A 14,041-nucleotide genomic window follows, 5' to 3' on the forward strand; every position below is an offset into this window, starting at 1 on the left:
TATAATTTGAATCTGATCAATCAAATATTGATGTGAAAGATCAATTTCAAGAAAGCTAATATATAAATGGTCCCTTGAGTACAATTAGCTATCTAACAAGCAAGTTTGTGTAGATCATTGAGTTTAGATGGTCATTCTCAAGATAATCATATACACAGTTCAGGCAATTAAGAAATTCTACTACCAAGGCTACGGGAACCATTCTCACCATCTTCATACTCATTTGGGGGAGGCTGGGTGGGAACAATGGTGGCTCACATCCAAATGTCTCCAACATGAAGTTCATCACCCACTTGAGCTTCTCATTGGCTTGTACAAATTCCTCTCTTGCCTTCCAGGATTCCTCCTTCGCTCTTTTGAGTATTTTGGAGCTTGTGAATTTCTAAATTGTGGATTATTGAAATCATAATGCACAGAGTTCAGAACCAAAACTTAACAATGGAACATACATAATTGTCATAGAAACACAAGTTTAAGTTAAAAGGTTTGAGAAATTACCAATTGCATGTGATAGAGCTATTAAAACAGCACTTGGTGAAGCAAATGGCCCAAAAGTAATGATCGGATAAGAGGATGGAGCAATGAAATGTATCATTGATTCTCTTCTTAAATCAATCTGCCAGTGAGAAAATAATATACTCCAAGATGTAAGTTGCAAAATCAATAAGCAACGATATTTTAAAGTTAATTTCCAAAGACGACTAAATCATAGCACCTCATATCGCTTTGTGGTATCTGCAAGAACTCATAATGCCTCTCCGGAAGGTAGAACAGCTAGCACCCATGGATGCGACTGGTACAATGACGTAGTTTCAGAACCATATCCCCACGCATCCGTGTTCCAAGTAAAAACCTAAAACAAACAGAACTACTAAATTTCCTGACACAAAATAAGAGGTTTCATCAACAGTCTAAATAACTTGAAACACTGGTATCATGCCAACATCAAATTCAGTAATCTACCCAACATATATGCATTGGTAGTGACTTACTCTTTTTCCTGTCCGCTCAAGCTGCCCACTAACCTCCCCAGTGCCATATAAAGAGGTACCAACAGGAAGCTAGATGAAAGAAGTATATCATGTTAATCACAACACAAGGAATTATCAAAGCCAAAAATACAATATACTTCTTAAGGAAAAGAGGAAAACAAATATAGATAAATTTACATTGATTACTGACCTCAAGTTTAACAATCTGCTTTCCAAGAAGACATTCAAACTTTAGAATATAAGACGGCATCTTCTGACACTTAATTGGTGTCTCCCTATTCTTACTATTAACAAAAGAGAAACTCGGATGCGCACGAACTGCAATCTCCTGATTTATAAAGCTAGGACCAAGTTCCAAAATCAAGCTACACACGAACTTCAATCTCCAGCACCTCCTCTGAAACATGTTAACTAAAGATCACCCCATCATATTCAGCTAGCCAAAACCTTACACATATACTTAATTGTACTTCACTAAAACTTCAATTTCCCAATACAGGTACTTATGCTTGAAACAAAGATTATCACTTCAACAACAACACCTAAAAAAAGATACATACTTGGAGACTGGACAAAACAAAACAAAACTTACGTTGAGAAGACAATGTCAATGTGAGAATAGAATCAGCTGCATACTTGGGCGAGATTCTCACAACAATGTGATTCAAATCCGAATACACAACTGTCTTCCCCTTCCACTCTTCATTTGATTTGCTCTAGTTTTTGCAACAAACTAGTCCACCTCAACTTCCCAATCAACCGTCATCTTAATCTCCTCGGCTTCTGCCAATACATACTCAAAACCCAAGTCACCACAAAAAAATTCTAAGAGAAATCAAAACAAAAGGAGGAAAATAAATCATTTAGCAAAACATAAGAGTGCTAGAAAAATCAATAAGCATAACATTCCGGCTAAATTTTACATAACAAGTCTATAACCCAATAAGAAGACCCCTCAAATCGTAAACCACAATATCGAGTTAGAAAAATCCCGAATCCCTAACCCAAAAGCCCCAAATGGTAAACCCTAGTCGAAATCTTGGCAGCTAGCATCGGTCTACAAAGATGAACATTCCAATCTAAATCGCGAATCTCAAATTCCCCAGATCTTGAATCCCATAACCCAAAATAAACCAAATTCGAAACTATTGATTCTAGAGAAGCTTACCAGCATAGAATGAGAGCCTCGAGTTTGTACAAAGGTGGAGAAATATTGTATGACTCTGCTATCAATCCTTCCGGGCAACAATTGTTCATAGCAGCAGTTTTTTTATGTTTTTTCTCTGTTTCTATCGATCTGGAAATAGATCCAGATTATAAAGTTAAACTTTTACTTAGACGACGCAAAATTTCGTCATCTAAATCGATGTGTTTGTCACCTTACAATTTCTTAGACGACAAAATCAAAATACGTCATCTAAGTTCTGTGCTAAGACGAAAATATAGTTGTTTGCGGACTAGGTCACCATCTTAGATGACGAGATCATATTTCGTCATTTAAAATGTACAGCTAAGACGACAAAACTGGATTTTGTCATCTAAGTTTCACCTAGATGACGAATTTATTAACTAAACTGACGATTTTGTTTTCGTCGTTTTATAATTTCTTAGGTGATGAACGAAGTTTGTTGTTGTCGTCTAAGTGCTATTTTCTGGTAGTGAGTCAACAGTAGCATGTATATTCCAAGTCGACATTAGCAGTTAGTTTTTATAATCGACAGTAGCAGATAACCTCTCTATTGTTAATAGCAAACATTATGGGTCAAATAGGGGTAAAAAAATAAAATAGTTTATGACATGTGGTAATTTGCCATCATTTGGTCTTTATTTGTAAATTTTACTCCTTATTTACTTTATCAAATTAAATAGTGAGTTATTTGTAAACTAAATTGTTACCTGGTAATTTTGAGTAATTTGTTAAAAGAATATATATATATATATATATATATGTGTGTGTGTGTGTGTGTGTGTAAAATACTCATTTTAGGCACACAAAAGAAACCGACTTCATTAGTTACTACCACAAGTACAAGAATATAAATGAAAAATATTAACAAGAATGACATGCCACTATCTACAATGACCGTAAGCAACATTTTTCATTTTATCAAGCCATTAGAGCCGTTCATAGGGCTCTCTACTACTCAAAACACAAAGAAGATAAAAGAAAATGATCAAAGTTTAAAATTGAACTTTGATTACAAAGATAGCTATAAGGATTTGTATCATGGAAACTTGGAAAGTAGAAGAAAGATCACAAATAAAAATGAGGATCGGGTTTTTACAATGTTATACATTCTTTTTCGGCTTTCTGGCCTAACCACAGTACCTCTTAGTTTGTGATTTATTTTCCTCTATGCTCAAAGCAGACAATATGTGCTTTTTGCCAACAAAAACCGTGTGTTTACCGAAACCAACATGTGATTTTTGAGTCGTGACTCGAACCCAGGACAAATAAGTATAAGAGTACTTATAATTGAACTGACACAATTCTTATTTCTTATACGAGTACATCATAACCAAAATTGTCAATATTAACCCTCATTATGATGAGTTATGACACATCAAAATACAAGGCTACGAGAGGTTAGGCCCCTGGATTTAGCACTCGTAACAATGTACAATCGTTGTAACGAGTTCAACCCACTGGTGAAATTCACTCGTCACCAGTGAAGAAGGACACAAAGTACCTTGGGATGGTTAGCATGATAGGTGTAAATTTTGAGGACAACCATGTTGCTACCGGATTCGGGAATCACCTTGCAAGGCCTATTCTTCGTGATGAGTGGCATGAGGACTTGAGTTATGAAGAAGGCGTTAAGCTGCTGGAGAAGTGCCTGCGTGTACTTCTGTACCGTGATAGGTCTGCTGTGAACATGTTTCAGATAGCTAACATCACTCAGGAAGGTGTAACAATCTCTAAACCCTACGCTTTGACGACTTTCTGGGGATTCTCTGCTTTCCAAAATCGGACTGCTGGTGCTGAAGGATCATGGGAATTGAATGGTACCATACCCCAAACAAGAAACAGCCAACTAGGAGTGCTAGGTTAAACGTTTACATGCATATCCATGTGTAGACATATGAAATTTAATGAAGTAAATTATCTTCGTTAAATAATTAAATCGACCAAGAGCCCGACAAAATTACACACGTGGCCCAAAAGTCAACAAAGTTGGTGCAGATCCGAATGAAACTCGTGTCAGTACATAAATGGATGATCGTAACTGAAGCTACGTGATTACAACGTAAATCAGAAATTGAATGTCGTTGACGATTTGAAATGATAATCGGACATTTGATTAAATTAATAAATTCCTTAACGGTTATAATTAAGTCAATTATTTTCTGTTTAATTTAGTTATGAGAATAACTAATTTTAAATTAATCGGAAAATACATATTGATTTAATTATACAATTAAAGAATTTATTGTTTTAGTGTCATTAAAATATTCTAAAAAAGTAGAAACCTTGACACTATAAATACCCCTTTCAACATGAAGAGAGGGGACTTGGAGAAGAATGAGAAAAATCACTTGAGCAAGATCACTCTCGACAAATCCCGAAGTTTCTCAAGTCCACGAAGATCATCAAATCCACGAAGAATCATCAAGCGGCCAAATCGCTCGTTCTTCATCAAATCCAAATCCAAACTCAAGTCCACGACGATCATCAAATCCACGAAGAATCATCAAGCGGTCAAATCGCTCGTTCTTCATCAAATCCAAATCCAAACTCAAGTTTACGAAGATCATCAAGTCCACGAAGAATCATCAAGCGGCCAAATCGCTCGTTCTTCATCAAATCCAAATCCAAACTCAAGCCCACGAAGAATCATCAAGCGGCTAAATCGCTCATTCTTCATCAAATCCAAATCCAAATCAAACTCAAACTCTCAAGATCAAGTGCACGTCACCCTTGAGCCAAGTCATATACAGAGATAGAATCAGAGGAGTTCACAAAGATTGTAACCCTGCGCTTGATATTCAATAAATCACATTTTATTTGTACACGTGTCTGCATTCTTGCTTATTTTCAGATTCGCGTTCTACACCATGGTGATTGGAATTTGTAAAACTATTTGATTCAAATATTGTTATTGGCCTTCTTATATTTATATATGCGTTGTCTCTTCTCTACCAAAGTTCGTTTCATCTCTTTCGATCAATTGTTGTGTTCTTAAAATACTGAGTTACCATATCATTTATCACTTAATTTGATTAATTTCCACTTCAGATGCGCTGCCCGCGCAGGGGCTATTCTCTTGCGATTTGTTGTGCTAGGGTTTATTAGTATAGTGTCCAAGTAGTCAAAATTATGTGAAAATGTTTAGTCCAATTTCATTATCTGGCCCAACGGAGTTCGATGTGATGAAAAGCAAAGAACTTGACATGTTCTTGCACAACGATGCCGGGATTATGTGTGAGGAGATTGTTGAAGAAACAAACGCTAAGGTATCTCACTTTTGGGTCATACAGGCTAGGAGTTCATAGCCCTGGGCAGATATAGACACACTCTGCGTCGAACCAGCATATGTGACAAGAGAAGAGGGTTTCTTTCTTTGTGAATGGAAATGCGAGAGACGAATACGACGTCATGCCCATAATTACCCCAGCTTATCCTTCTATGAACTCTAGCAATTAGTAACAAGGTGTCGCGTAGTACCTTGCGTTTCATGTTAGGGGAGTTTCAGAGGGAAGATGACATTTGTAAGACCATGGAAGTAAACGGTAAGGATGCTGATTTGGGTACCCTTTTCGAGTCATATGCTTTCTTTGACGCATATAATAACTACTTGCTGATAGACATAAGTGCAAGAGATACTGAGATCTCAGGAAATGGAAAGGCTGGGTTGAGTCCCCGCTTCGTCGACTTACATTGACTGAGACAGAAACTTGCCGCATGTTGCAGTACTGTCACCCACACCCTGGTGATTTTGCAGACAAACCCTATCTTTCCGCAGCTCATTCTTCATGGGACTCAATGTAACCAACAAGCTCAAGTCAATTGAGGTGAGTCAGGTGAGCCAGTTTACTTAGGGAGATGTGTTGATGATTTCAATTTTTTAAGTACGTAGCATGTGAAGGAAAATTCTGTTCTAAGCTGCTGCATATCATGCAGCAGCATTTTCCTCCACATACAAGCACATACACCCACACGTGCATTATATGATAAGCCTCTTTCACCACACACACTTGTGTGTATACCATACCTTGCTGCACAGCAGACAAGCCCAACACGTGAATGCTTATATTTCAAGGAAGACTGGAATGGAAATTCGTGTATCCCATGTGAAGCACAAGGACATTTCTAGTTTTGTTTTTCCTGGAGGAATCCGATCGTCCCGTACATCTAGATTGACTTCAGAGTTCGAACAGAAGGCGCGCAACGCTCTCCACAACCAGAGGTTTCCGGCGATATAGCTCAATGTGAATTTAAAACAACTGTTCTAGGTGGAAGTGTGGAACGGATGGAGACCAAGAGGAGAAAAAGGGAGGAGGACACCTTTTTTTTTCTTTTTCCTTAATTTCGTTTCCATTAATGGATCATGAATTTCATTGCTTGAAAAGTTGAAATTTATTTTAGAACATCTAATCCCTTTTGATGAAGACTTGAACTAATTAATATGAACATGTTTAATTGAGAATTACCAGCGCGGATTCGGCGGAATAGATCTTCAGTTTCCTTCTTTCCTTCTGTGTTTGAAAAGATTTACCATCTAGATTCTTCTCAAAAAAAAAAAGATTTACCATCTAGATTCTAGAACTTGTCAAAAGTTGGCAGATTTGAGTAAAGATTGCTTGGATGACAAGGAAATATTCACATTATTGTAAAGCAAATGTTGTTACGCAGACAATCAGTATACTAGAAATTTTCCGACAATCAGACAATCTACGTTAAATTGTTTTCCATAAATTTATTTTGGTAGATGAATAGAGGGATGTCGGTTAAGTAGATGAATCTCCGTCTAACTGACAGTATCTTTTATTTTGGTACGTAAATATTAAGAATTGGTCCAGAATTACATAGTCCATGATATTCTATTATTTCGTTGAAAAAGGAATGTTTTTTAATCTGCTAGCTATATAAATATAGGGGTGTTTCTGTAGCTTTTGAGACTCACACTTGGAAAGTTAGGAATACCTCCTTGCCTGGTGCCCTAGCCTTCAATACAATGGCAGCAAATAGCTATAGCATTATTACCTTTCTTCTTGTTCTTATGGGAGCTTTACTCCCCATCCTAACTGAGTCCCGCCAGCTGCAGCATACGGCCAAGGCGGTCATAGGCGTTGATGAGCTTAGAACCTACCTTACAGCCTTTGGATATCTTTCCAAGGACTCCACCAACGATGAACAGCAGCAGCAGCACCTCTTAGAATCTGCACTGAAGACGTACCAGAGAACCTACAAGTTAAAAGTTACTGGAAAGTTGGATTCCGACACAATGGAATTGATAAGCACACCGCGATGTGGAATGCCTGATCATAATCTCATCAATGGTACTACTCAAAAGGGTTCCCATCAAGCCCTCTATAAACTCGGATCAACATTATGGCCACCCACAATGTACCATCTCCCATACTTAATCTCCCAGGGAGATATTCCCGCAATAGGAATTATAGGATACGACGCTTTGGCTCAAGCAGCTGCTCAAGCATTCGCCATATGGGCTGCAGTTTCCAATTTTACATTTACTGAAGTCGGACAAGATAAACCCTATTACCTGGACCTTAGCTTTCGACTTGGTGAGCATGGAGATGGCCAACCCTTTGATGGTCCGCTTGGGGTATTAGCGCATGCTTTCTTCCCCACGCGTGGACTTCTGCATTTTGATGCAGATGAGAATTGGAGTTTGGCACCAAAACAGGACCAGTTTGACTTGGTATACACAGCTCTACATGAAATAGGTCATCTTCTTGGACTTGCTCACAGTGAGAATCCTGATGCAGTAATGTATGCTTCCATGAAGCCAGGTGCCCACTCGAGGGTTTTGCACGCCGATGACATTGCTGCAATACATGCTATGTACTCTTAATTATTCATTACAGCTGCTCCTTTATTTTTCCACCCTTTTTGGTCAAGTTTTCGAACAAATTTAATTAATGAAGTTTCTATCGATTTTGTTTCAAGGGATATCCTACTATATTCTCAGTAGTATCCATTTTACATATATACATATCAGAAATATTACCTAGCACAATGTATGCCTCTAAATAACTCATCTGCCATGCATGCGAATCTAAACCAGAAGATGACTGGAATATAATGCCTTGACTACAGCAAAGCCAACTTACAGTACTTTAGCACAATGTCGATGATCCCATACGAAAAGTACCACTAAAAAAGATAATCAAATGTATCATACGAAAAGTACTATACCAACAAAAGAGACTGATGACCACAAATTCATTCTGTCATTAGTCATTACATTATGTATGGAATGTGAAATTATCCTTTCTTACCAATTCGAGCTCTGTCCAAGCTATGTCAAAAGAATCGGATGAGCTTGAAGATTATAGAGATCAAGCCAAAGACTTTGCATGCCGGAACATGAACGGTGGTCACGTTATGAAGGCTGTAAAATCTAACAATGCAGCTGTCATGTCACTGCTTGTTCATATAATGAGGACTTGGAGGAACTTGACTGTAGTAAACTTAAGGCGCTGAAACTGTGATGAAGCCAATAATAATCAAAGTTAATTTAATTACTTTGGCCAGTGGAACATGTTGATCCGCTGCACAGAATTTAGAAATCTTGTTTATTTTCTTTCGCGTTGTATGTATGTCTGTATAATTGAAACTTAATGAAAAGATTAATTGATTCTCTTTAATCACTATTTCGGGTGGCTTTTGTGTATTAATTTTCTATTGGCTAACTTCAGACCAAGCTAATAACTGTTGCATTTGCTAAATTTACTAGATGTGTCTATCATGTCAAAGAATTGCCTTTGATCAATCGACTCAGAGCACCACAAATTTGTAACACAATAATTTGTGTGATATGAGTTATAAAATTCGTTGAAGAAATGTTAAAGAGTGTGATATGTGTGTCATTTGTGATCATTGTAGGGACTCTTGCAAACTTTGTCTGCACACTTTATATATGCCAGAAAACCAAAATGGTTTATTAAGAAAGTAAAAAAAAAAAAATACTGGCTTAGTGGTTTTCAATGTCAATTTGGGTTATATGAGACTCATAGTCCAACCCTAATTCTCAACAGTACAAGTGTACAATGTGTGTAGGACCCTGTTTTAAACACCTTTCCTATTCCATAATTATCAGAATATATATTAAAACAAATTACTTAGAGCCCAAGAAAATTTGATCGAAAGGGCATGAATCTGAATTGGAACAGATTTTGTTCTCTAAATCAATATTTTGTTTCCTTTCTTCCCTCATGAGCTTTAGGTGACGCACATATCTTCAAGCGCGCATGAGTTTGGGGGAGAGCTCTAAGGCACCCATGGCTATTCTCACCGATGAAAATGATATCAGGGCCGTCTTCAATCTTTGTTTTCTGAAGCATGTGGTCATCGATTCTCAAAAGGAAATACAGAAGCAGCTGAAGGACACTAAGCTCAACTGCTCGAGTCTCTTGCCCAAATCAGGGTATACCCAAATGCCGAAACCAAACCAATGCAGTAACTAGGGCAAGGCCTGAAGCGAAAAGCGGAGGAAGCCGAAGAAGAAGAAGCCATGGATATTGTACAAGCAGCAGAACCACAGCAAGGTTTGTTCTTCGGAAACTATACCCCTCCTAAACTCCCACCAGTCCCAACCCTACATCAATTCATCGAAATTTGCAGCCATCCTTTTGAGAAGCAATTGACAGCTACCGACGTGGATGATTATCAGAGAAGGCTAGTTATGAGCAAAGAGGATGTGCATAAGCACCTAATGCCATTGTTGAAGGAGAATGAAGATCTTTATGAAGGATTTGACGTGGTGACTTATGACTTGGCCGGGAAGGAGTACCCAATGAAGTTCAAAAGTTGGGGGAAGGTTCATGTCTTAACTGCAGGATGGCAAGCTTTCCGCAAGGATCATGGATTGATTCGTAATGAACACTTTGTCACTGTGGATATTTCGAAATGTTGCAACCGGTAATCTTTGCTTTGTGATCGAGGTGAGAAAGTTGCTGGTGTATGAGGCCGTCAAGAGAAGAAGAACAAGGCGGAATTGAACCACCACCAACCGAAAAAAGGTCTAGTATAGTGATCACTGACCCTTTTGTTTCAAAATATTGGAGTACAATCTTATTTCTTAGTATGTTTTTGGGGTAGTGTAGTCTTGATGTAGTCCTAATTTCCCATCTTTTGGTTAGTGCTTGGGGAGTTCTATATATAAATATAGTTGTGAGACGAGTATTTTGAAGATTTGGAGATTCCATTTGTCCCCTGGTCTCTCATGTCTGTGCTTCTCATAGATTTGAGGCCCCCTGCATTGTACATGAAAATTTACTGTGTATCTAGTAATTTAGTCACCATACTGACCATAGTGGTCCTATCTATGAATGAATAGAACGGTTCACGCATCAGATTAGAATAGCTATGGCAGTTTCAGAACCAAAATGGAAGACAACTAAACCAGACAGATATTATGATGCCATTCATGCTCTACCAGCTGACAAAACAAATCTAGAGAGTTAATCTACATTATTCATTTCCATATAAAGAGGAACTTTTCAACTACACTACTGCAATACAAGAGTGGAAACTGAGACAATCTACCAATCATCTGGATTCAATAGCAGAAGTTTCGGAGCCTCTAAGAAAGGACCTACGCCACCATATCTGGAAAGCTTTGCTCAGGTTAGGGCAGTCGGTGCTGTGCTTTGAGAAATATCGGAACCATTCCATAAAAAGCGTATACTGCTGCTTCAGTGGCAGCGTAAGGAGCGTCTGACCCAACGCTTCCTCCAAACTCTTTATGTCAAGCCCCTTCCTACATCTTTGCAGCCAACCGAAATCCAGAAGCATTGGACCAAACCATGCCTGAAGAAGCCCTGATCTCGACTCTGACCGGCATTGTAGTTTTCGGGTCCCCATTGCAACAAACAATATTGCAGAAACTCGGCTCAGCTCATACCTGACCATAGGAGAAGTATCACCATGCATTTTAAGAAGTTCTCCCTGCTCAGCCCATATATCCACAAAATCTTCAGCCATTTGCTGATCAAGCAAGATGTCTAGCAGCCAATTTATATTATCAACCTGCCTTGAGACGCGTTCTATCATAGGCTTACCTGTCTCCTTCCCTGCTTTATGATGAGAAATGTTGCCATTGGCCTCCTCAAAGAGACTAACCAGTGAAGACACACATGACCGACATACGGCATAAATATCTTCCTTATTCAGGTCATGATGGTCCTTCTTATACACTGAACTTCTGCATAGGAGACCCTTTACTAACAACTTCAGTTCATGCCTTGCATTTAAATCTGTACAAGTGGTGATAGACGAGACAAGTTGTTTGGATAAGTTTTGTTGAGAATCGACAGAGTCAAGCAAGTAAAGTCTGGCCAAGATGTCTCTAGTCGTTGTCTCATCAAACTTAAACCTTGTAAACAGATTCCTAAGTTTCTCCTCTTCTTCCTCAGTCCAAGGAACAGCCTCAAGATATTTTAAACAGGACAAGACACCCTTAGTGAACATGATGCCTGCAGATACCTAGCAATAATAGAAAAGAGATCATCAACAGTGCACACTACTATGAATAACATTACCCCCATAGAAAATGTCATATAGTTCTCCCCACTCTTACGGTGAAGTTCAATGACACCTAACTTTCTAATTTATTCATACCACTTATATGGGAAAAGAAAACACATGTACAAGTCATAAACAAACTACATTACATGAGTTCTGACCAATATATGACTGAAGTCACTGAACAGAACTGTTCTCCAATTCACAACCAAGTTTATGGAAATCCATGAACCAGTATTGTTGTGTAATGTAAAAACATGGAAATTTATGAAAGTGAAATGCCATTACAAGTTCATCAGTGAATACCTGTCTATTGATTATGGAACGGGAGCTGACAAGTTTACGTATTACCATCACAACATTGTATGACCGCACTAGTAGCCTTCTTAATATTTTTCCAGACGCTAGAGATCATAGTATATCTTATTTCCGTTAGTCTTTGTTTCCTAGGGGTAAAGACCACACAACAAAACTACTGGTACTTAAACTCTCAAGGCCATCGCCACTGTCAGTCTAACCATCAATCAAGACTGCACAGAGGATCACAGTGTTGAAAACTAACTAGTCGAACTTAAAATAATCCACTTCCTATAAGTAAAAACAAAAGGGGGTAAGTAGGCAACTGACCTCAAGCACATCAATAACTCGATACGCTCCAATCCTGAGCAGCCGCTTGGTGACGTCATCCTCCTCCACCTCAAACATGAGCTCAATGGCTTCTCTGAACACACCCAAATTCTCCACCTCCGGCACCTCAATTCGACACATTTTCGACCCCGCCGACGCCGACGCCGACGAAGAGGAGCCGCCGCTACTCCTCCTACACTCGCTGATCAAACCGGCGAAGAGCTCCGAATTCGAGCTCAGAACCTCGGAGTTGAGCTCCAGAACCAAGCCCCCGCCCCTCTTCCCTCTCAAATTCAACCTCACATCGAACACATTGCCACTCTCCGACCTCGAAGCGACGGCGGCTTCGGGTCGGGTCTGGGCTGGGCCCGGGGCGGCACGGAAGCTCTCGGATCTCACGGCGGAGGAGGGAGGCGGAGGCGGAGGAGGAGAGGGGCCGGGCTGGATCGGGCTGGAGTCGATAGGGGAGACCCGACCCGGGGAAAGGATCCGGCCGACTAAGCTGAGGCCGGGGGAGCTGGGGACGGAGGCGGGTTTGGAGACGTCGAGCCTAGTATGATTGTGGATGGGTTTAGTAGGGTCGGCGAGGGAGTCGGGACTGGAGGGAGGGACTGTGAAGGAGCAGCACCATGACCGACGCTGGCGGGAGGAGAGGGTGTTCCGCCGTCGGGAAATGTCGTCCATTGTGACGTCAGCTGGTGACGGGGGTGTTCTGTCCTGAGAGAGAGAGAGAGGCAGTGGAGTTTGGAAGAAGAGGAGAAAGGAGAAGATGCTGAGTGTGAGTGAGTTGCTTTGGGTGTGTCACAACTCACAAGGTTACAGATACTTTCTTTAATTTTTTATTTCTTCTTCTTGGGAATGGTGCACGCGTTTTTTGCAGTTTTGTTCGGTATGTACCTTTGCTGCTTTTCCGTGTTTTTTTTTATTTTCTTTTGTTTTTGTTTTTAAATTTACGACTTTTGAAAAACTAATTAAGAGCGTGTTAAAAAATACTTCGATGGTTGCTTTGTATTTCACTTTTTCATTCCACAAAAAACTGTAAACAAGATTGAGAAGTCTAGGGTGGTATAACATACATCAAGTATTCCAAGTTTTGTATTTGATCCAATGTTTAAAAAAGCACTCCTTGAGGGCACGATATAGCGCGCGTTGTGCCAAGATAAGTCAATTTCATCTCAAGGCTCCATTTATAAAGTTTTTGACACGAAATACGTCGCATTTGGCTCGTCTCGGTGCGTCTTTCACGCTATATCACACCTTGAGATGAATTTGATATTATTGTTGACATGTATGCAATAACTTTAATGATAAATATATAAGAAATTAGAATAAGAGAATTACAATTTATGCGTCTGTTAATTTAAAATATATGAATTTTAAAAATATTTTAAATATTTTATTTAAATTAAGAACTATTTTTATCCACATAATATTTACATGTTTTATAATAATCTGAATATTTATAAAGCACGAAAGGTTTCACCTCGACGCTTTAAGTCTTCGGGGGCTTGAGGCTCTAACAAAACGCCTCGCCTCACACTTTCGCCTTTTTAAACCTTGATTTGATCTTTGGTGCCACTGGTCATTTTTGTATTTCAAATCGAATACTCCATTCCCTTGCATATTTTAGTGACATCATATAGCTGCTCTAAAGAAGCAATGCTAAAGAATGTAAGTAGTTGATACAGATAATAGTCGTGGTATGGGTCTA

The 14,041-nt window shown here is 39.1% G+C and overlaps 3 protein-coding genes and 2 pseudogenes across 3 annotated transcripts; 3 read left to right on the forward strand and 2 right to left on the reverse strand.

The window, feature by feature from the left end:
- Nucleotides 1–715: 715 nt before the first annotated feature.
- Nucleotides 716–1,299, reverse strand: LOC126797592 (uncharacterized). Its single transcript, XM_050524248.1, has 3 exons — nt 1,183–1,299; nt 993–1,061; nt 716–853 (listed from the first exon to the last, which is right to left on the reverse strand). Exons 1-3 carry the CDS (start codon nt 1,240–1,242, stop codon nt 746–748), a joined length of 237 nt encoding a protein of 78 aa, XP_050380205.1. The 5' UTR covers nt 1,243–1,299; the 3' UTR covers nt 716–745.
- A 2,309-nt stretch (nt 1,300–3,608) lies between these two features.
- LOC126802660 (proteasome subunit beta type-4-like) lies at nt 3,609–5,875 on the forward strand (annotated as a pseudogene).
- A 1,293-nt stretch (nt 5,876–7,168) lies between these two features.
- LOC126802670 (metalloendoproteinase 5-MMP-like) lies at nt 7,169–8,029 on the forward strand. Its single transcript, XM_050530326.1, has one exon. It carries the CDS (start codon nt 7,169–7,171, stop codon nt 8,027–8,029), a length of 861 nt encoding a protein of 286 aa, XP_050386283.1.
- Nucleotides 8,030–9,416: 1,387 nt separating this feature from the next.
- Nucleotides 9,417–10,489, forward strand: LOC126802678 (uncharacterized; annotated as a pseudogene).
- Nucleotides 10,490–10,568: 79 nt separating this feature from the next.
- LOC126786526 (BTB/POZ domain-containing protein At2g13690) lies at nt 10,569–13,118 on the reverse strand. Its single transcript, XM_050512375.1, has 2 exons — nt 12,331–13,118; nt 10,569–11,664 (listed from the first exon to the last, which is right to left on the reverse strand). Exons 1-2 carry the CDS (start codon nt 13,012–13,014, stop codon nt 10,729–10,731), a joined length of 1,620 nt encoding a protein of 539 aa, XP_050368332.1. The 5' UTR covers nt 13,015–13,118; the 3' UTR covers nt 10,569–10,728.
- Between the last annotated feature and the right edge of the window lie 923 nt (nt 13,119–14,041).

This window comes from Argentina anserina, chromosome 1 (genome assembly GCF_933775445.1).
Source record: "Argentina anserina chromosome 1, drPotAnse1.1, whole genome shotgun sequence".
NCBI classification, from domain to species: domain Eukaryota; kingdom Viridiplantae; phylum Streptophyta; class Magnoliopsida; order Rosales; family Rosaceae; genus Argentina; species Argentina anserina.